The sequence below is a fragment of the Syngnathoides biaculeatus genome, chromosome 10, assembly GCF_019802595.1.
Source record: "Syngnathoides biaculeatus isolate LvHL_M chromosome 10, ASM1980259v1, whole genome shotgun sequence".
Taxonomy (NCBI): Eukaryota; Metazoa; Chordata; class Actinopteri; order Syngnathiformes; family Syngnathidae; genus Syngnathoides; species Syngnathoides biaculeatus.
The window spans coordinates 3733173-3755732 of NC_084649.1; the positions used below are offsets into that span (position 1 = coordinate 3733173).

At 40.7% G+C, this 22560-nt stretch overlaps 1 protein-coding gene across 7 annotated transcripts in view; it reads left to right on the top strand.

Moving 5' to 3' along the window:
• frmd4ba (FERM domain containing 4Ba) overlaps positions 1-22560 on the top strand; it is a 57033-nt gene that overhangs the window by 18169 nt on the left and 16304 nt on the right. For 5 of the 7 annotated variants that reach the window (XM_061833877.1, XM_061833873.1, XM_061833879.1 and 2 more), the window contains 11 exons: positions 1052-1097; positions 10288-10353; positions 10707-10801; positions 10929-11021; positions 11186-11270; positions 11906-11962; positions 12195-12217; positions 16682-16765; positions 21365-21430; positions 21842-21899; positions 22362-22448. In XM_061833877.1, the coding sequence (XP_061689861.1) occupies positions 10288-10353; positions 10707-10801; positions 10929-11021; positions 11186-11270; positions 11906-11962; positions 12195-12217; positions 16682-16765; positions 21365-21430; positions 21842-21899; positions 22362-22448 (714 nt within the window). In that variant the 5' untranslated portion in view covers positions 1052-1097. The remainder of the gene's footprint in view (positions 1-1051; positions 1098-10287; positions 10354-10706; positions 10802-10928; positions 11022-11185; positions 11271-11905; positions 11963-12194; positions 12218-16681; positions 16766-21364; positions 21431-21841; positions 21900-22361; positions 22449-22560) is intronic. The other 2 variants (XM_061833874.1, XM_061833875.1) reach the window with 1 other exon arrangement.

The following is a 22560-nucleotide window of genomic DNA, read 5'->3' on the forward strand; positions in this document are numbered from 1 at the left end:
CAAACGCTGTCCATTCTTGCTGAAAACTTCGGTACTAATTGTTTTTTTCATTGAGTGACCTTTGTCAAAAGCGTTTCCATAAAAACTGAGTTGTTCCAACACGATTAGCGTTCGAACGAAAGCCTGTGGAATATGGCAACCCCACTAGGACAAACCTTGTCTGTGTCATTTGCGTTGCCCGCGCGACAAAATTCACATGAAAGGATGTCGTTATGAGGGCTCTACGAGCCATATGCAACCACCAAAAGAGCAGGTATGGCTCGCGAGCCATAGGTTGACGACTCCTGCTGTGCGAGCAGTGAATGATGGCTGGAGACCACAGCTTCCGGGTGAATCCACCATGCAACATTCCAGGAAGTTATTAGATGGTTCGACAAAGTATGGACTTCCATGACAACCAAAACAATCCTGTCAGGATTCAGAAAGACTGGAATAGGCTAGTTGTAACCACAACTGATGAGGAGTCTGATGAAGCGACATTGAAGAGGAAGCGTCGCGTCTTCTACCTCCGAAGTTACTGGAGTTGATGAAAGTGACATCAAAGATGACGATTTAATTGGATTTCAGTTACCAGGTATTTGGAGTGACATAGATGGTTTTGGTAAACTTCTTAGTAAAGTATGTATAGTATGTTATTTATGCTATAGTTATCGGAATAAGACTTAAGCATACCGTTCAGCCTGTTGTTGCCACTACGTCTTCTACCTCCGAAGTTACTGGAGTTAATGAAAGTGACATCAAAGATGACGATTTCATTGGATTTTAGTTACCAGGTATTTGGAGTGACATAGATGGTTTTGGTAAACTTCTTAGTAAAGTATGTATAATATGTTATTTATGCTATAGTTATCGGAATAAGACTAAAGCATACCATTCAGCCTGTTGTTGCCACTATTCCATTATTCTATTTTTATTTTAAATTGTTCGTCATTTAAATTCTAAATGACATGTCTGTTTTTGGTGTTGGATTTTTTCAAATAAATTTCCCCCAAAAATGCGACCTATACTCCAGTGCGACTTATATATGTTTTTTCCTTCTTCCTCTTTATAGATGGTGTGATTTATATTCTGGAGCAACGTATAGTCCGGAAAATACGGTAAATGAAGACAAATACAGTTGAAGCCATTAAGTTTACATACACGATACAAAAACACGTTTCATTTTTTGTTTCACTGTCTGAAGTCAAATCAGACGAAACCTCTCCTGTGTCAGGTCAGTGAAGATCACCAAAATTATTTTAATTTTGAGACAGAGATTAGTATTTTCAATTTTTTTCTTCAAGTTCAAAAGTTTACATACACAAAAGTACTAAGTCTTTTAAGAACATGGGGAAGCCCAGATGATGAGGTTATGGCTATGGAAGCTATTGATAGGTTAACTGACAACATGTGAGTTGATTGACCCCTCCGTACAGGGCACTTAACCACACCTCCTGAAGTGACGTCACGCCACGTGCGCCTACGTCAGACAAACAATTAGCAAAAAGGCCGGCGCAGCAAGAAAAGAATAGAGCGAAACTGTCCGATTTACCGGCTGATTTCTCACTCGCATTCTTAGCTAACAGTGAAATATCGTTGAAAAACAGACAGCAGGGCTTCAAGTATTTCAGCGAGGGGTGTTTCAATGGTATTTACATGCATATCGACGGAGAAACCATTGATATTAGCTCGAGATCTTTGCAGAGTCAGAGGAAGACCGAGAAGCCACATAATATAATATATTATAACCCAAAGACGAATTCGTCATTGACAGTTTCCTATTTTTGTGTTACATATCACACTTGTGTGCAGAATCTGTATATCTATCTGTATAGTCGTTTGTGAACCGCCGTATGAAGGGAAAGAAGGCGAAGCTTGATTTACGAGTTGTTTCTGTCGTTTTCTTTGTGTAACGTCACGCGCTCCCCTCAATAATTATTCTTGAATTAGTGCCGAACCTACGTAAGTCCCGACCGAGTACGACAATCACTACTTTAGTGTCCTCAAATATCCATCCTTCAGTCTTGGTGTCTCGGTGCACGTCGAAGGCTTTTAGGACTGCTAGTCCGGTTTAGCTTAGCTCACCGCCGAACAGAGACACGTTTGTGCAGTCAGATCATCGCAAAATATCGCTCAACACAGATCAAGTGTGACAATCATTCACACGTAGCTATATTATGCAAGCGAAGAACTGCTAATTCATTTATATGAGACATGTATTGAAAATCAAATATAGGCCAAACCTTCGTGCTAACAAAGTCCGGTTTAGCTTAGCTTGGGAGCCGCCCAACAGAGACACGTTTGTGCAGTCAGATCATCGCAAAATATCGCTCAACACAGATCAAGTGTGTCAATCATTCACACGTAGCTATGTTATGCAAGCAAAGAACTGCTAATTCATTTATATGAGACATGAATTGAAAATCAAATATAGGGCTTACCTTCGTGCAAACATATCTGTTCCGGTTGATGGATTCAGTTGATCATGCGGTCTTCCACAAAGTTTTATCCATCAAAGACATTTTTCGTACTCGGTCTTCTGTTCCTGTTGATTTTAGATGGAGTCAGTTGATGATGCGGTCTTCCACAAAGTTTGATCCATCGAAGACATTTTTCGTACTGAGTGTTCGGTTTTGGAAAGGGTACGAATTGAACTCCACCAACTAGCCTTTCAGGAGTCCGTGACTACACCTCTTCACGATATCTATTGTTAAAAAACCCAAATACGCGATAAAACGCTACCAAAAGCTATACTGGACCATACAACGTTGTCTGTGAAAACTGCGGGTCCAAAAAAGGGGCGTGGTTTATGCAGATCTCTGGCCTCTGATTGGTCAGCGACGCGGATGACGCAATTTCTACAGAGGGGTCAATTGACAGCAAACCTGGAGATGTATTTAAGGCACCACCTCAAACATTCTGCTTCCTTGTTTAAAATCATGGGAAAATCAAAAGAAATAATCCAGGAAATAAAAAAAAATAATCCCCACAAGTCCCCCTCATCCTTGGGTGCAATTTCCAGATGCCTGAATGTGGCACGTTCAATTGTTCAAACAATGCAATTATAAATGCCATGGGAATGTCCAACCATCAGACTGCTTTGGGAGGATGGAGGCTTGGTGTCCCAGAGATGCTTGGTCCAAAATGTGCAAATTAACCGCAGCACAAAAGCTAAAGCCCTTGTGAAGAAGCCGGTAAGAATGTGTCACAATTCACAGTGACAACTTAAGTCGACAAACCCAACTCAGTTACACCAATTCTGTCAGGAGGAATGGGCTAGGGCTAGAGTACTGTTGAAAGCTTCTGGGGGGTTACCCAAAACGTTTGACCCAACTCATGCAGTTCAAAGGAAATGTTACTTGATATTAAGGAAATTATATGAAATGAGAAAATATCAAATTGTGTCTGTTCATTTTTGTGGCAGGTTTTGTTAGCGTTTTATCGCGTATTTGGGTTATTGAACAAAAAATATGGTTAAGAGGTGCAGTCACTGACTTTGTAATAGTGACGACACGTATCCTGAAAGGCTAGTTGGTGGAGTTCGATTCGTCCCCTTTCCAAAACCGAAGACCCAGTACGAAAAATGCCTCCGATGGATCAAACTTTGTGGAAGACCGCATCATCAACTAAATCCATCTAATATCAACCGGAACAGATATGTTTGCATGAAGGTATGCCCTACATTTGATTTTCAATACACGTCTCGTATAAATGAATGAGACGTTCTTTGCTAGCATAACACCGCTACGTGTGAATGATTGAATGAAATCAGAAGCATGGCGTCTCTCTCAGTTCAGAATGTATTGTATTTAGAATCTATAATATAGCGTTGATTTGAATGAAATCAGAAGCATGGCGTCTGTCTCAGTTAAGAATGTATTGTATTTGCCATTTTTACGAATTGTTTGTCTTACGTCAGCGCACGTGGCGTGATGTCACTTCAGGAGGCGTGGTTAAGTGCCCTGTACGGAGGGGTCAATTGTGTGACAGCATGCTTTACAATGAAGTAATTATCTGTTGACTTTTAATTGGGCTGGGAAGTTTACTACTTTAAATAGTGTGACCGATCAGTTCCAATTCTATTCTTTGCATAATGTAACAACAAAATGTACGTGTACGAAACTGAGAATTGACTACAAATAAAGCAGTTCTCAAATTTAATGGGGTGTGTACATGAACTACTGTATACAGAATAATGGCTGTTAAAGTCTCAGTGTTCTGGTTTAAAGGTTCTGTATTTTGGCAAGGCATCATGGTGACCGACGGATGAGCACATCTGCCCCACACTTCTCAGGAGCGGGGTTTAAATCCCGGCCCTACCGGTGTGGCGTTTTTATGTTCTCCTTGTGCTTGGGTGAAGAACTTCAGTTTCCTGCCATATCCTCAAACATAAGTGCTACATTAATTGAAGATTCTAAATTGCGCATAAGTATGGATGTGAGTGTGAATTTAAGTGTGAATTTGGACGTTTCTATGTGCCCTGCAATTGGCTAGCGATCAGATCAGCATCTTGATGGAATAGGCTCCAGTACGGCCCGGACCAGTACAGAAACGAGATGGATGGATATTTTGGCTCTTTAAACCTCCATAGAATGACTTTGTAACTTGGATTTATATAAAAGTGTCAATTCCATTAAAAAAAAAAAACAAAGTTTCGTTTTCTCATACAAGTCTCCGGAAAAGGCTCCTCTGACAGCTACCTCTATTTGACCGATTTTTGTGTCCACTTGCATGTTTATCATGTGGACAGTGCTTGCTTGGGAGCACAAGGGGAAGGCAGACCTAACCTGACCTCATTTTTGGCTTTTTGGCAGAAAAACATCTAGAAATCTGGAATGCGTGGATAATTTGAAAAGTTGAGGCACCATAAAAACAACATTATATCCCAAATACTAGAAAATGTTAGTTTGGTAAAATACGGGACCTTTGAAGAACCAGTATCTCTTCTGTACATTTCTGGGAAATTTGGTCACACAAAACAAACACCACCAATCATGTTGTAGCTCACAGAACTCATTTAGTTGTTTCTTTGGCATTGCTGCCTGTGTTCTTGGCCTTATCCATTTCAGTCAGATGTGCAATGTGTGCACATTTGTTTATTAACCACAGCAGTACTGATGAAAACATCTGGTAATGCCTTGAGCACTTTCACAACTCAAGAGTTCAACATCAAAGGCTATCCAAATGTTTAAAAGCACCGTTCCACTTTCAAATGTGCCATGTCAGTTGTACCACCCTCTCTGAAACAAACTGAGCCAATTATTTTTAATGCTCCTACAGAATGTAATGGGTGGGGATGTCTGGACTCCCCAGGAAGTTGCTCCCACATCCTAAACAAACTCAGAGCCAACTTACGCTTTTGTGACATTAAGTCACACTGAAAAAAACACAAAATAAGAATGAAATCAATAATCTAATGTAATTTATTGTGCAAACATCTTTGTTATGATGTAGTACATGACTTTTTCCTAGCTCATTTAAACAGATTTGTTGTAAAATCCTGTTCTCCAATATGACCAGCGCGGTACACTTTGTGTTGAACCTTCTATTTATTTCAAGTGCTCCCCTGTCCTGTAAATGCAGACACCCCAAGATTTTATTTGAAAACCTGGTATTTCTTTGCCGAATTGATATTTTCAATAACAAACTACAAAATTCTGTCACAAATGTGGGCCATTGATACCAGGTATAATCATTGTTAACAAACTGAAAACTTTTATGCTCCATTTTACATCCATGAAGGCGTATGCCAAAGGTAGATTCTTCCAGTCATACACATTCTTCATAGTATCACTGACTATTGTTTTTGGCTTTTTTTTTTTTTTTTTTGTGAGAATCAATTCATGACTGTTTTGAAGGCAAAGATTCTTTACTGGCCAAACAAAAAATGACTTCACTTACTGAAGACAAAACTGAACCTCCAGACAAGAAAAAACAATTGGGGTTAGCGTTCATTCATTCATCTTCCCTTCCGATTATTGTCACTGCGGTCACGGGAGTGCCGGACCCTATCCTGGCTATCTTCAGTCAGGAGGTGAGGTAGATCCTGAACTGGTTACCAGCCAGTAACAGGGCACATAGGAACAAACAACCAGTTGCACTCACAATCACACCTATGAGCAATTTAGAGTGTGCAATGAATGCATGTTTTTGGGATGTGGGAGGAAACCGGAGTGCCCGGAGAAAACCCACGGAGACACAAGGAGAATATGCAAACTCCATATGAGCAGGGCCAGGACTTGAATGCCGGTCCTCAAAACTGTGAAGTAGATACTCTAACCAGTTCTTCACCATGCCGCATATTTTTGTGCAACATGTTAAATATGTGTGCACTACAATAACATCTTAATTGTTGTACTCATGTGTTGATTATTCACTTAGGTGGAGGATTAAAACAAATTCATAACATCTATTGTTGTAGTTCAAAGACTTATAAAACTCACTGTTCATGTGAGCGTGGTGTTTCAGACCATCACTTCTCAAACCAAAAGCATGCCTGATAGCCCGTGACTCCCAGTGACATGACGTCAGCTTGGCTAACAGTACACAATGTTTGTTTGTTTCTCAGAGTAGCAGCTTTCATCACATTACAGCTTTCTGAGTGGAGCAAACTCAAGTGATCCGTTGGTAATAGTTTCTCCTGGTCTTGTGAGGTGTCTGCATTTGAAGGAAAAATCAATCTGGGACAAAAGGTTATACCTGTGCGCATGATTCAAGGAATGGAGGACCTGGTGGCATCCAGCAGTCAGTTCATTTGGAGTGTGGCACAGGACACCTTGAGGAGCTGGTACAACCGTGCACTGTTGCCATGCCAACACTTTCTTGTAACCTGGTTTAGGATTGGACATGGCTACCAGGTATTGCAGTTGCTTGACTAATGGCTTCATAATAATTAACACAGTTGCAAACGCTTATTTGTTTGATTGATTCTTTTGCATGGAAATACCAGTTTTATTGAGTCCAGATATATGTATGTTTACTTTTGTGAAGGGACCGACTTGGTTCATTGGAAATAAGACAGTCATCACAAAGCACCATGACCTGCCGTTTTATCTCATGCTGTTTGATCTCACTATGTGGCAACTGAGAACTTTGAAGTTTGCCATTGAAACATTATTCCTGGACCACCATAGTCCTGTTCGCATGGTGTACACCGTGCAATGAAAGACTTTTGGTAAAAATATAAGTAGCCTGCGCTTTATTCTTTGCCAGTGATTTTAGGAGTTCTATTCCTGTTAGAATATTGTGTTGTGATCTCATTATGGAGTTATTCTTTGGGTATTTTCTCATAGTTGGTCAAATGTTGTTTTAGTTCCTGGTTAGACTGTGAGCATGTCCCTCAGCATCTGTGGAACGTGAGCAAAGTTCTTTCGGAGGTGGGAGTTGAAATTCCTTCTAAAAGGGGAATCTGACACCCGTTATCACCAGACCCTCACAATATGTATCGGCCTGCCACGTCAGACCGGCATCTTCCCCCACCATCGGAGCCAACTCACCACCAGGTGGTGATCAGTTGACAGCTCTGCCCCTGTCTTCACGCGGGTGTCCAAGACGTGTTTGCAAGTTGGATGACACTACTTCAAAGTCAATCATCGAACTGCGACCTAGGGTGTCCTGGTCCCAGGTGGACATGTGAACACCCTTATGCCTGAACATTGTGTTTGTTATGGACAATCCTTGATGAGCACAGAAGTCCAGTAACAGAACACCACTTGGGTTCTGATCGGGGGGACCGTTCTTCCCAATCACGCTCTTCCAGGTCTCACTGTCATTGCCCATGTGAGCATTGAAGTCCCCCAGCAGAATGATGGAGTCCACAGAGGAAGCACTCTCTAGCCCTCCCTCTAAGGACTCCAAAAAGGGTGTGTACTCTGAACTGCTGTTTGGTGCATATGCACAAACAACGCTCAGGACCGGTCCTCAGCTGGACCGAGTAATAGGAGAAAAACCTACCACTGTCAGACAGAATGTGAGGAGTTTAGGAGTTCCACCCTAACTGATGAACATTTGGAAAGGTACTTGAAGCTAGCTGAAAGCAGCTACTCCATGGACTATATGCATCCTTGGCTGAATCATCTTGATCTTGACATTTTGGTAAGCCAAAAAAGGCTTAAGTGCAAAGGAAAGATATATGACATCGTGACTACCAAGAAACCTTGCATATTACCTAGGGCCCGATTTCCGTGACATGTTAACTTTTCTCAAAATACGCTGTGAAGCACTAACATCATAGCAAAAAACTAAGCATTTTAGTCATAAAAACATTACATTTTAAGTCAACCAGTTAGATATATTTTTGGAAATAAAGACTCGCAATGGGAAAATACATGCTAAACACATTGTTCATTTGTTATCTCTGCGAAGTCCTCTTTCAGACAGAAAATTTAAACTTGTTTCCTTGCATTTTAAAATCAAATTCAATTTGCAGAGTTCTGTATTATGAGATTCATCAAAAATTTCACAGAAAATGTTTTCTCTTGCTTATCCACTGATGAAGTTTGGGAAAATGTTTACATCATTTTGTCGTGAAAAACCGTCCCCCTGTAAAGGTGTGAAGCAGAGAATGAACAGTGAACAACAACAACCGTAAACAAAACTTTGTTCAAGTGAATTAATATCATCAGAAAATAAAAAACCCTTTACAAACAGACTTTAACAGTGTCAAAGTAAATATTTCTAACTTACATGTGGAATGTTTTCTCACAGCCACAAAACTGGCAATTAATGGTTCCTTTGGGAGTATCAAGATGGTGGATATCTGTTTTCGGCGATTTTTAGCTTTGGTGGCCTGTGAGCTATCCAGTCTTTTTTTTTTTTTTCTTTTTTTTTTTTTTAGATCAGTGGACACAGCCAAGAAAATGAGCGCACGAGACATGGAAAGCAAGGAACACAGGAAACATGAAACAAAACTGAGACCATTACAGTTCCAGTGATTTGGGAATGTTAAAATTAAATTTCTATTTATACATTATTTATAAATTGAAATTCTAAGTCAATGATTTCATGCTAAAACCAAGAAAGTTCATCAGTTTGAACATTAAATATCTTGTACGTGTAGTGTATTCAATTAAATGTAGTCGGAGCTATAAATTCCAGGGCTGAAAAGTGAGTCAGTCCCACAACAGCCCTGTATTACAGAAGTTACCATCGGGTTTCTATGTTAAAAATAGAGTGTGGAAGGAAGAGATGTTTTGAAAGTGTTGGGCAGATTATACGCAAAAGATAAAACAAAGATACAACAAATACTTTGATTTTTATGGCAATATTTTTCTTACATTTTTTTTTTTACATATACACAAACGCTGTATGGTACATTTGCTGTCACAAACATTAATTAAAGATGACTGGAAAACTTGACATGAGCTTTGATTACATTTCTTAACAAGAACAGTTTGCTTGTACTAAAAGCAAACAGTGTCTCTAATCGGAAAGATTCTGTCGGTGCTGTGTGGAAAAGTGACCCTGGATCACACTGCTGCCTGTCATATATTTTTTCCAAACATCCACTAGGAGGTGTAAAAGAGTTACTCTCTTCTGTGTGGTTTTCGTTTGTTTTTTTTTACTCTTTACTCTGGGCAATATACATGTAATATACATATACTTAGCATGCCCTACCCCATGCAGCACACACAAATGTTATATACTGTATACACTGCTAACGTATATGATATTTATAGTGGGCTAAGAACTGGATATTCTCTCAGTAAAACTGCAATTTACCTTGTCTTTCATTGCACATCAGTTCTGCTGACTGCAATAGCCTTAATCTTAAAACAATTCATAATGAACAATACACAGATAACTAACTAATCTTCCTCTGGCTTTGTTTCTTTAAGAAGTGCACTTGAAATGTTGATGTTTCATTGACATCGATGTGATGAGTTCTCCCACAGACGAAGAATATGTGAAAAACTTAAGACAATAGATTGGGTAGAAGCAGATGGATGGAACACAGTCTTTGTATGAATCACACATTTAAAAAAAAGATATACAAGTAGATGTATAGGTTGTGGTTTGCTACCATTGTGATACAACTCAAATATGGTTTATAGCTGTATTATATCTTGTTTGCTGGTGAGTTTTCCCATTGTGGAAAAATTTTGAGTGGCTCAATTTACCTATTCATTCGGGACAAAGGCAAACATGACACTGGGAGTAATTTCTGTTCATCCTCACAAAAGTCGCCCACAACTACAGTGGAAGGATGGCATTTTGTACAGGGCCACAAGTGGAGGTGGAGACTTGATTTGCAACAAAAGCATCATGTTGCAAAAGTTGCCTTGCATAATGTTTAGTTTCTCCCTTCAGATGAGTGAAGGACGTCAGTGCCAGGTTCTCCTACTCGACGGTCGGAAGCTGGAGCTGCTGGTTCAGGTACAGAACTTTTGGCATATGATCCTACATTCCTGTGATAATTTGAAACAGGGGCTTAGTAAGGGGAGGGGGAGTGATGATGATGATTCTAAAGTGCCCTAGAGATGCCCTAGAAAATTGTATTTCCAATATGTGATGTTGACATAGAGGGCGCTAAATTTATCAAACTATCTAGCTGTCTGTCGGTCTGGTCCAGTTCATTCTGTCCCATCTTGTCTCTGGCAGTCTCCGCGAAAACATAATGACATATGACAAAAAAAAACCATCTTGAATTGTGAATTCCGAGTGACATCTATAATAACAGTATATTAGCAGCCCAAGATTAAAAGTTTGAAGTTCTTCTTTTTTACTAGCCCAAGCTATTATCACGAGATCTGTTGGATTTGGTGGCATCCCAATTTAACCTGAAGGAAAAAGAATACTTTGGACTTTTCTTCATAGATGACACGTAAGTAAATTGTTCAACAACAACAAAAAAACATAAAATGAGCTGTTTTTTCAAGTACAATCCAGGTTTTTTTTATAATTACTTTAAAAATGCCTGAGGGAATGTTTGTTCTCTTAATCACTTTTAGTGGTCAAAATAACTGGCTTCAGCTTGATCGAAAAGTCCTTGATCATGACTTCTCTAAGACATCAGCGACACTGGAGCTGAAATTCCTTGTGAGGTAAACACCCCCCCCCCCCCCCAAAAGACTGTGTTCACCGTTTTATGGCATGTTTAGAAGCACCCTTACATTAAGTACGGATAAGAACCAGCAGGTGGCAGTCATGTAACTGTCAAAATTGCATGAAATACAATACTTGACATAACCCTAAATAAACTCTACAGGTTTTACATTGAGAAGGTCTCCTTTTTAAAAGAAAACACGACTGTGGAGCTGTTCTTCCTGAATGCAAGATCTTTGGTGTTTAATGTAAGTGTTCCCAATTGCATTTAGAACAATATGCTCTTCATTGAAATGTAACTACGTAAATACACACTCTTAAAACAATGTGTTTACCCGTCTCATAAAGAATATGGATTACTAAAACTGTTCATTTGAATAGGGCGCTACTTTCACTATGTTTAATGTAAGGGACGGAATTTCCTAAATAAGGGCAGGAGCATTCTCGAAAAATACCAGGACCACTTGAATGCACCAAACTGTCCAATTTTGTAATCTATTCCCCCCCCCCCCCCGCGGGGGGTGGGAGGGTGGAACTGGTCGCCATGGGAGACGGAGATTGTTGAACCTGCTCGGACTCTACCACTTCGCGCTGCTGTGCAGGGGAGGCTGTGACTTCGAGCTGCTCGTTCGACTTGACTTAGCACACGCCCAAATGTGAGAACTTTATCAACAGATACCACCCCACAAAGTGTAGGAAAAGGAGCCCCTTTGATACCTTCCCATTAAGAGTTTTTATCGACAACGCTTTATCCGTGATTAGTGGTTCAGTCAGGAGCGAGAGGACCGAGGCAACGTTAAGTCTTTGGGTTACTGCGCTTTATGATCGCGTGTAGAAACTGTCTCGTTCAATATTAACCATCGTCTCCTCAACAATTTAATAGGAGAGCATCGAAGTGGAGAGCGAACACGTTTTCAAGTTAGCTGCTTTCGCATTGCAGGTAAGGAAACCCCGCATTTTATATATATTTTTAATTCAGTTCAGCTAAGTGTGGAGGGCGGCGCGACCGATATTTGAATTTTTCTCACTTGCGGCAAAACTGTTGTTATTGCATGTACACTGCATTGGAAAGAAAAACAGCTGAAATATTTGCAGAATTTATTCTAGATGACTGTGAATGAGCTCTTTTTTGTTTTAATGCTGTTATTTACAAGATTATTATTCTTTTTTAGGAGGTCAGCGGTGATTACACACGGTAAGACCATTTTATAATTCACTCTAATCAACATGTGTGTTAAGCACTTATAAAAGGTACATGTATCAAATCTTTACATTGCACAAATGCAGGATTTGTGTAATCGTACTGTACATCAATCAACTCTCATGGGACAATATGAGCAACACTTTTATAATGAGATCAAATACAAGAACAATTTTGAGTTTTAAAAGATAATAACCCATGAATGTAACATGGAGCAAAATAAGTATTACCAAGTATTATTTGACACATTTCTGTATCACCCCAAACAACAAAAAATCCATCCATCCATTTTCTTCACCGCTTATCCTCACGAGGGTTAGGGAGTGCTGGAGCCTATCCCAGCTGTCAAGGGGCAGGAGGCAGTGTACACCCTGAACTGGTTGTCAGCCAATCGCAACGCACATTGAAACAAACAGCCGCACTCACAATCACACATAGGGGCAATTTAGAGTGTCCAATTAATGTTGCAAGTTTTTGGAATGTGGGAGGAAACCGGAGTGCCCGGAGAAAACCCAGGCAGGCACGGGGAGAACATGCAAACTCCACACAGGCGGGTCCAGGATTGAACCCGGGACCTCAGAACTGTGAGGCCAACGCTTTACCAGCTGAGCCACCATTGTGCCCAACAAAAACAATAATAAGCAAATTGTTAAATGAATATATCATGACAATGTAAATGAAATATTCATTTACTGGATCTCATTAGATTGCAAAGGTTTACCCAATAGAGTTTCCAGTGAATGTCTACGGTCTGTATTTTTCATGTACATGTATTTTTAAATAAGTAATGCCCCTTCATTTATAAATACGTTCATTCATAAGTGAGCAATGACCAGCTTGGACACTGTATAGGATTCTGTTGGCAAGTGTACACATTGTGCTCCAAGTCCGGAAACAGGAAGTATGTATTAGTTTTTATTGAACACAGCGTGATGTCTGTTTTACAGTAGATAATGTTCTACCAGCTTGGAGCATTTCTCGCTACTTCCCTCAGTTAATGATTCCCTTTAATTTGTTTTGTGCCATGGAACTGGCCTTCTGACATACACATGAATCTACCAACATGTCGGCAAAATGCAGAAGCACATGTGTTGTATTTACACAATATTTTGAGGGAGAAAGAGCAAGGAAGAGAGAGTGCGAGAGACTATTGGAGATTGCCCTCATAATCTATCTACCAGTGGAGATAAGCTTCGTGGGCCTCAGAGGCTTGACCTGCTGATAAGGTATGTTATTTTATTTTGCAAGGCATAGGAATGAAGGGCATTCACTGGATGTGACTCGCAAACACCGCTCAGCACTGTGTGGTTGATCTGCAGAATAAGTGTACTGTCCGAGTGATTCACCTATAAAATCGCCTCTGTCATTATTGGTAACAGAAATAGTTGTGCTCTGGAAGAAATGAGGTCCACTTGATTGCACATTGCAATACATAGAAAAGTATGTTTGTACCGTAATACTACAATGGTCTCACATCAAACCTTTGCGACATCTATTAGTGCGCTATAACTGCCCTATTGTGCAAAAGCAGAACAATCTGGCAAAATGTTAATTGTTACTAGTTTTGATAGCTTTATTTTTGTCATCATGAATTCTATTGTTATGAGTAATGAGAATTATTTGAGTGTTGTTAGCTTTTAGCATATGTGCATGGAACACATGTTGTACTTTGATCTGCCTACAAGAATAAAAGCCTTGTATTGTTATTTGAACTGTTAAAAATCTTCCCCTCTTGGCTATCTCATAAAACCATTCATTTTATCTATTCATTGCTGCATCGGTTCTCAAAGAGGTCGGCGGCATGCTGTCTGTTTTAACATTTAACTATTTTATTTAATGTTGACTGATGTAACTATATTTTAGCATATGAGTCACTCGTGAAATAAAGATAAGAAAAATGGCAAGGCAAAGCTCTATGTCATAAATGTGTCTCAGTAGAGCAGAGAACTTGAACTCAACTCCAGTACTGTTATCACACGGGTGCATCCCTCACTGTCATGTGGTAGTAGTACTCATTTCTCAATGATCCCCTTTGTTCTTGGTTCATTTCATGAAGAGGCTAAGTAAATCCCTTCATAAAGCTTTAAGTATAAATGGGCCTCTGCTCTACTGTATCAGCAAAGGGGCTGTGTCGTGGTGAGATTAGCTGGAGACCTCCTCCTCCTCCTCCTACCCTCCAACACTGAGCTGCCCTAAGAGGGATGAGCCAGGTCCGCTACCCATTGGTAGACAACTTAAGTCAAGTTTTGGCCGAGTGGACTGACCCCCTGCTGAGACTAGAATTCATGAGCCTGTATTCAAGTTATTTTTGGTAGTTTGTAAAACATTCAACATTATTTACTTTTATCTCTCACTGAATGGTTATCAACTCAACAACCATTGGTTAGTCCCTCCACAGTCAATGGTGATGTTACTTTATTTTTTTTGCCTCTCATTTTTTTGTGGTTTTAACTGCTGTAAATAGCTTCAATGAACACGTCAGACACTTGATCTTGTGGTATTATTCACCAACCAGAAATTAGTTTCAGTGTACTCCAAATGGGCATTCAAATAAATTCCCTTGATTGAATACAGTAACATTTCATATCAATTCATCAGTTAATATTATTTTTATAGATATTTTAATGGGATGGGAGAATCTCTTGCTGAATGTTCTGTACTGTTACACGTAACTCAAATCATGTCATTCTTCTTTAAACTGCAAACGAGCTAGAGTGTAATTAACAGTGCCTCTGCTGGTTACTGCCAAATCATCCACACCACTTTGCTTCAGTTGTTTGAAGTCACCATGAATTAATCTTACTTACTCATTCATCTCTTAATACATTGTTGTGCTATTCCTTATATTGTTCCATACATGCAGTACTACACAATACAATAGTGCATGTCTCTGGCATGTCATCCTTAGCCATATTTGTGAGTGTTGCCTGATGGTTCATTCTCTCAATGTCTCTGTGCTTCAGACTCTACGTCTCAGCTAAGTAGAATAGCTGTAGGCTGTGCTGGGCTGGGCTGTAGGAATTGGTCCCACACTGCAGGCTGCGGGGAGATAAAAGATGTAATAATGAATTCCAGATTGCTGACAGGGCAACGTGGCTGTTGGTAGTAGATCACCCCAACAACAGCAGGCACCAGCTCCTCATAAAATGTACGCCATCAAATACACTGCGAAGTGCCGTGGCAGCAAAACCCAGTCAACCTGTGAGACGAAGCCGTAGGGAGTGGTGACCATCTCTACCCTTGCTAAAGTGCACTCTTGTTTTTGATTCGTAAGCTTGTTCACATAATTAGATCATCATAGATCTTTTTTAATGCTGGCAGCGGCTGTTAAATTCTATTAGTCTTCAAAAGAAGTTTCTAAATTGGCAATTATAAAAGTCAATTTGTGGTCGAATGGCACTTGAGGTAAAACCCCAATCCTTTTATTGTCATATTGAGATTCTTGTTTTATAGGATTAGTTAGTTTCATCATTGCTGGAAGCAGGCAGCGGCTTTTGTTCGGTTTGGCGCTGGTGCGTTCGGACAGTTCCATAGCTTTGACATAACCGAGTTTAAGCCAATGCAATATAATATGCGAGGTGACTGTGAATTATCTCTTGTGAGTGCCAGCTCTCTTTTTGTTCAGCTCAACAGTGTTTACCATTTCTAACATGACATCGTAACATATATACATTGACAATTCTCCTGAACAGATAACATGGCCAGTCTGTGAATTTCTTCCAAGACTGGAGTTCTCCGACATTTTGGGCAGAGATCATAAAGTCTTGCCGTTAAATCTTTCATGTACTTACAGTAAATCAATTAACTGTAGTTACCAACAATATTTTGAAAATTCTTATGTTTTGAAATAGCATAGGTAGTTTGATTTAACGTCTTCTGAAGGTCTTGAAATGCTCTATCTTAAAGTACCTCTCTGTGTGCTCTATCCATCCATCGTCTGAGTCGCTTATCCTCACAACGGTCACGCGAGTGCTGGAACCAATTGTTTACTGAAATTTACTCTTTGAGCACACATTGGTTTAATAATCTCTTTACTAAAGAGAGATGAACACCTTTCTGACACGGCACTTTTTCTAAAGGTTTATCATGTTGATTATTGTTGTTTGCCTTGGATCCCCTAACATGAACTTGAATTGGCTTGCAAAACCATAACTAAAGCATTTCTCTACAAACATTATGCAACATTGTAAAGCTAAAAAAAAAAAAGAAAAGAAAAAAAGAGGCATGCATGAAAAAATGCCTGTGTTTTTATTTTTATCTTATCTACAGTACAGCACAAGAGTTGGTAATTACACATTACATAAGTGTAATTTTTGTATTTATTAGTAGTCTGCCCTTCTTATAAAAGGACGATGTGAAACTGGATTCCTACTTCAGAATAGTTGTAAAATGGACTCTGTTTTGAACATGTTAAGTAATTGTTCTTGTATTGTGCTTGTTTTTGTTCTAACAATACAGTACTGACACAGCAAAATCAAACCTAAAGCATCTCCCATTTCTGCCCACCCAAGTTCTCAGGAATCACCCGTCTCTCAGTTATTGGTAAGTTACCGAGCATTAGTTTTCTCCTAAAGCTTCAAAATATTAAAGCTCCTCCAAAAATTACACCTGCCAAACTACAGAGTTGTGCCTTTTCTATTGTTCACATCCAATAATCAAGTGTCATAAGACAAGATTCTGAGCAATCATAGAGACCGCAACATTTCTTGGAGACCACACCGTTTTGATTGTTGAGATGGGTATCGGGAGGATTTTATGCCGATTGGTTGGTTGATTCGACTTTGTCATAATTCACCGATATAATCAATGAATGCATTGATTGGCTCCGCAAAAATCATTTATTCTGCGTCACCATCATTCCCGCTATATTTGAATACAAAAGTGAAGGTTTTTTTTTTGCATTATCGTGTGTCTTGATGTAGAACTGTAAATAATTGACGGGGGCTTGGCGATCAGATCCTGTGCTACAGAAACTGTCTGGGGACGTGGAATCTCAATTCTCTGGCAAGGAAGGAGTCTGAGGTGGTGTGTGAGATCGAGAAGTTCTGACAAGACATCGTCAGGTGTGTGGCTTGGGGTCTGGAACCAGTCCTCTTGAGAAGGGTTGGACACTTTTCCTCTCTGGAGTTGCCCATGGTGAAAACCACCGGGGAGGTGTAGCTATACTTATTTCCCCCCAGTTTGGCGGTTGTATGTTGGGGTTCGACCCGGGGGATGAGAGGGTAGCCTGCCTCTACCTTCGGGTGGGGGAAGGGGTCCTGACTGTTATTTGCGGCTATGCAGCAAACAGAAGCTCCTTTTTGGAGTCCCTGTTGTAGGTGCTGGAGAGTGCTCCTGCTGGGGATTCCCATCGCTCTGCAGGGGGACTTCAATGCTCACGTGGGCAATGACAGTGAGAACTGGAAGGGTGTGATTGGGAGGAACAGCACCCCCCTGATCACAACCCAACTGTTGTTCTGTTATTGGACTTCTACGCTCACCACAGATTGTCCATAACAAACATAATGTTCAAGCATAAGGGTGTCCATACGTGCACTTGGCACCAGGTCACCCTGTGTCAATCTTTGATGAGCTACTTTGTGATCGTGTCATCGAACTTGCAGCCACATGTGTTGGACACTCGTGTGAAGAGAGGGGTACAGCTGTCAACTGATCACCACCTTGTGGTAAGTTGGCTCCGATGGTGGGGGAAGATGCCGTTCCGACCTGGCTGGACCAAGTATTGTGAGGGTCTGCCAAGAACATCTGGCAGAATCCCTTGCCAGGAGTATCAGCTGCCACTTCCGACAGAATTCACCTGCGTTGCGAGGGAGGCAGGGGACATTGAGTACGAGTAGACCATGTTCCACGCCTCAATTGTGTGAGGCATCCAGCCGGAGCTGTGACCATATGGTCAGTCGGTGGCTGTCGTGGCAGCAATCCCTGAACCCGTTGGTGGAAACGAGCAGTGAAAGATGTCGTCAAGCTGAAGAAGGAGTCCTACCCTTTGTGGCCTGTGGAAATCCTGAGGCAGGGTTAGGGTTGCAGAGGATGCAGATAAGGTGTGGGACATCTGGTTTGGATGCCTCCTGGACGGCTCCCTTATGAGATGGACTGGAAAGAGACCCCAGGGAAGACCCAGGAGACACTGGAGCGACGACGTCTCTCAGCTGGCCTGGGAATGCTGAGAAGTGTCTGGAAAAAACACATGCAAATTCCACACAGGCAGGGCCGGGATTTGAACCTTGGTCCTCAGAACTGTGAGGCCAACGCTCCAACCTGATGTGCCACCCTGCCGTTTTTCCTATAATGTGCAGCCCTAGTGGTTTCTGTAAAGTCATATTCTGATCAGTTCATTTTCTGTGTGAGAGATTCCAATGTACAGTGAAGAAAATGAGTTTTTGAACACCCTGCTATATTGCAAGTTCTCCCACTTAGATATCATGGAGGGGTCTGAAATTTTCAATTAGGTGCATGTCCACTGTGAGGGGGATAATCTAAAAAGGAAAATTCAGAAATCACAATGTATGATTTTTTAATGATTTATTTGTGTGATACAGCTGCAAATAAGTATTTGAACACCTGTCTATCAGTTAGAATTCTGACCCTCAAAGACCTGTTAGTCCGCCTTGAAAAGTCCATATCCACTCCATGTATTATCCTGAATCAGATACACTTGTGTGAGGTCATTAGCTGCATGAAGACACCTGTCCACCCCATACAATCAGTAATTCTCAAACTTGTAACATGGCCAAGACCAAAGAGCTGTCCAAAGACACCGGAGACAAAATTTTCAAAAACTCCACACGACTGGAAAGGGCTACGGAGAATGTGCCAAGCAGCTTGGTGAAAAAAAGTTCCACTGTTGGAGCAATCATTAGAAAATGGAAGGAGCTAAACATGATGGTCAATATCAATCAGAGTGAAGCCCTATGCAAGATATCACCTTGTGGGGTCTTAATGATCCTTAGAAAGGTGAGAAATCAGCCCAGGACTATACGACAGGACTTGGTCAATGACCTGAAAAGAGCTGGGACACCGTTTCCAAGGTGACTGTTGGTAATACACTCAGACGTCATGGTTTGAAATCATGCATGACATAGAAGGTTCCCCTGCTTCAACCAGCACGTGTCAAGGCCCATCTTAAGTTTGTCAATGACCATTTGAATGATACACAGGAGTCATGGGAAAACGTTTTGTGGTCAGATGAGACCAAAATGGAACCTTTTGGTCATAATTCCACTAACCGTGTTTGGAGGAAGACGAATAATGAGTTCCATCCTAAGAACACCATCCCTATTGTGATGCTTGTGGATGGTAGCATCATGCTTTGGGGGTGTTTTTCTGCACATGGGACAGGACGACTGCACTGTATTAAGGAGAGGATGATTGCGACCATGTATTGTGAGAATTTGGGGAACAACCTCTTTCCCTTAGTCAGAGCATTGAAGATTGGTCGTGGCTGGGTCTTTCAACATGACAATGACCTGAAGCACACAGCCAGGAAAACTAGGAAGTGACTCCGAAAGAAGCATATCAAGATTCAGGTGTGGCCTAGCCAGTCTCAGATCTAAACCCAATAGAAAATCTTTGGAGGGAGCTTAAACTCCGTGTTTCTCAGCAACAACCCAGAAACCTGTCTGATCTAGAAAAGACCTGTGTGGAGGAGTGGGCCAAAATCCCTCCTGCAGTGTGTGCAAATATGGTGAACAACTACAGGAAACATTTGACCTCTGTAATTGCAAACAAAGGTTACTGTATCAAATATTAACATTGGTTTTCTCAGGTGGTCAAATACTTATTTGCAGCTGTATGAATACATACATGAATAAATCGTAAAAAAATCATACATTTTGATTTCTGGATTTTTCTTTTTAAATTATCTCTCTCACAGTAGACACCTACAATTAAAATTTCAGACCCCTCCATGTTTTCTAAGTGGGAGAACTTACAATATAGCAGGGTGTTCAAATACTTACTTTCTTCACTGTATGTGCAAAACAGCACCTTTAAGTATTTTAAAGGTCAAGTGTCATGAAATGGATGATTTTTAGTATGTTATTAATGAAAAAAACAGCAGCCGTTATGGACCCATCTCTTTTTTCACCACAAAACATTATTTTGACGTATATGGCTTTTTGTAACTCTCACCATGAAAATCCTCTCGAGGGATTTGTTTTCGACAAGAAGCAGGAAGTGACATTGGAGGCAGTAGCGCGCTCAAGCAGACACGTTTCTTTCTATTAGTTTTACCTGCGGGAAGATAGCTCGTTGTTCCTTCATGTTAGCCAAAATGCCAGCTCGTTGCATTGCTGAATATTGCCCGAACACTCGGGGAGATAGATTTGCTCTTCATGCTTTTCCAAAAGATCCGGTTTGTCATGAAAAATAGATTACACAGGTGCAAAGGACGAGAGCTTCGTGGGTTCCAAATGACAGGTTGGTGTGTATACAGCTACAAAAAAAAAAAAAAACAATTGTTGGGGGGGGCATAATCTGTAAACCAGGGGTGCTAAATGTGTCGATGTGCGCATCAGAAAGCTTCCGTGCAGCAGCCGCTGAAGGACGGCCTCGACAGGCCTTGTGAATCGCCACTGGCCTTGTCGACAAGGCCTAGCCGGCGGGCTCATCTCTGCCACGGAAGTGGATCAGGCGGGGTGTTGGTTTTGCTGCGGTGTTGTCGTCACTTGCGGGTGGCATTTTTTTTTTATCACCGCCGCGCTGCCTGGAGGGGGATCGGGTAGGGAGGTAGTTTGGCCATGATCCGCATATCATCTAAATATGGCTCGAAAGAACAGGGTAATATTGCCCCGGTAACTTCACTCGGTTGTGAGATGTTCTCTTCTCTGAAAAGAGCTTCCGTGTCAGAAGGGGCGTGTTCGTCTCCCACAGTAAAGACCACAGCGTGTTTTCAATGGCAAATGTCCGGGGTGACGTCACGGGCAGGAGATGCAGCCAATACGGCAACCACTTCAATGTCGAATGACACTTCCGCAACTGCGCATGGATGATGAGCTCTCCGCTCATATTTATTTTTTCGCATAGACATTGAAGTGAATAATGTTATATGTATTTTTCATTTCAATATCTATTTTAGAATGTTTATAGGGATGACACTTGACCTTTAAGGTAGTTTAATAAATGTTTTTCATTTCACCATAGTGAGGACAAAGTGATTGAGTATTACAAGAAACTGAAAGGGCTGACCAGAGGACAAGCCATTGTGAAGTAAGTAGTTTATGATTTCTAATGCACTTTTTTTAAGTTTGTTTGCGAATTCTGATGTCTGTTATGCACGTGTGGTGGTTGTCACCAGGCCAGAATGTGTCATTAATTAGAGGATGTGGTCATGGTAAACTGCCACCCTGGCTATGAAAGCAATGGTTCTGTTGTAATTCACAGGAATTGTTGTTCAGATCAACAATGGGTCATTTACAAAGGGATGTTTTGTGCCCTTGACTTGATCAGTAAAATCTTCTTCTGTCAAGGCTCTGAAACAAATGGATTTGCTTCTCATTGTAAATTACTGCGAGTTCTCAATGGATGAGGCTTAACTCTGTTGGCTGTACAAAGTCCACAGGTTGGGCGTGATGAAAAAAGTGACTATTTCTTTCAACCAGACTCTCCTTCTCTTGAAAGGTATCTGAGCCTGGTGGAGTCTCTGCCAACATATGGAGTCCATTATTACCCAGTAAAGGTAACATGAGGGGCTTCAGTAAAACTCACTTCAAACCCTCAATAATGTACAGTGATGTTTGATGTTGTAATGATGAATCAGAAAGTAACATTAAAATCCAATACTCTGTTTAGATGTGTATACACTGGTTGTATTAAGTATAAACTTAAAGTAAGTCGAAGAAAACTACAACTAGAGAGTTTTTGTGTGGCTTATTTGTAAAAATGTATCACTTAATGGTATATATCAAAGTAAAGTTGTGCTCTAAATAAAAATTAGTGTAAGCAATCATAAATAATCACACTTCTTACTCTCTATCCTGGTTGCAAGATTATGTCAACTTTAGTCTGGTCTCCTTGCATTCAAACTGGATATCCTCTCTCGTTTTCCTGCGTTCCTCCATTGCACTTAACTGGGAGAGTTGTCTTTCTCAAACTGTCCCTGATAGGGCAATTGGTGGTATGTGGTTGTGCTTTCCTGCAGGACAAGGAGGGAATACCCTGGTGGTTAGGTGTCAGCTGCAAAGGTGTTGGGCAGTATGACTTGCAAGACAAATTGAAACCTAGAAAGGTATGTCTTTTCATGTGTACCATGGATTTCCAAAACATAGTCCAATGTATTTATTACTTTTATTAAAGTTATTTGTTTTAACTTTTTTTTTTTAATGCTGCTTCTCTATGAA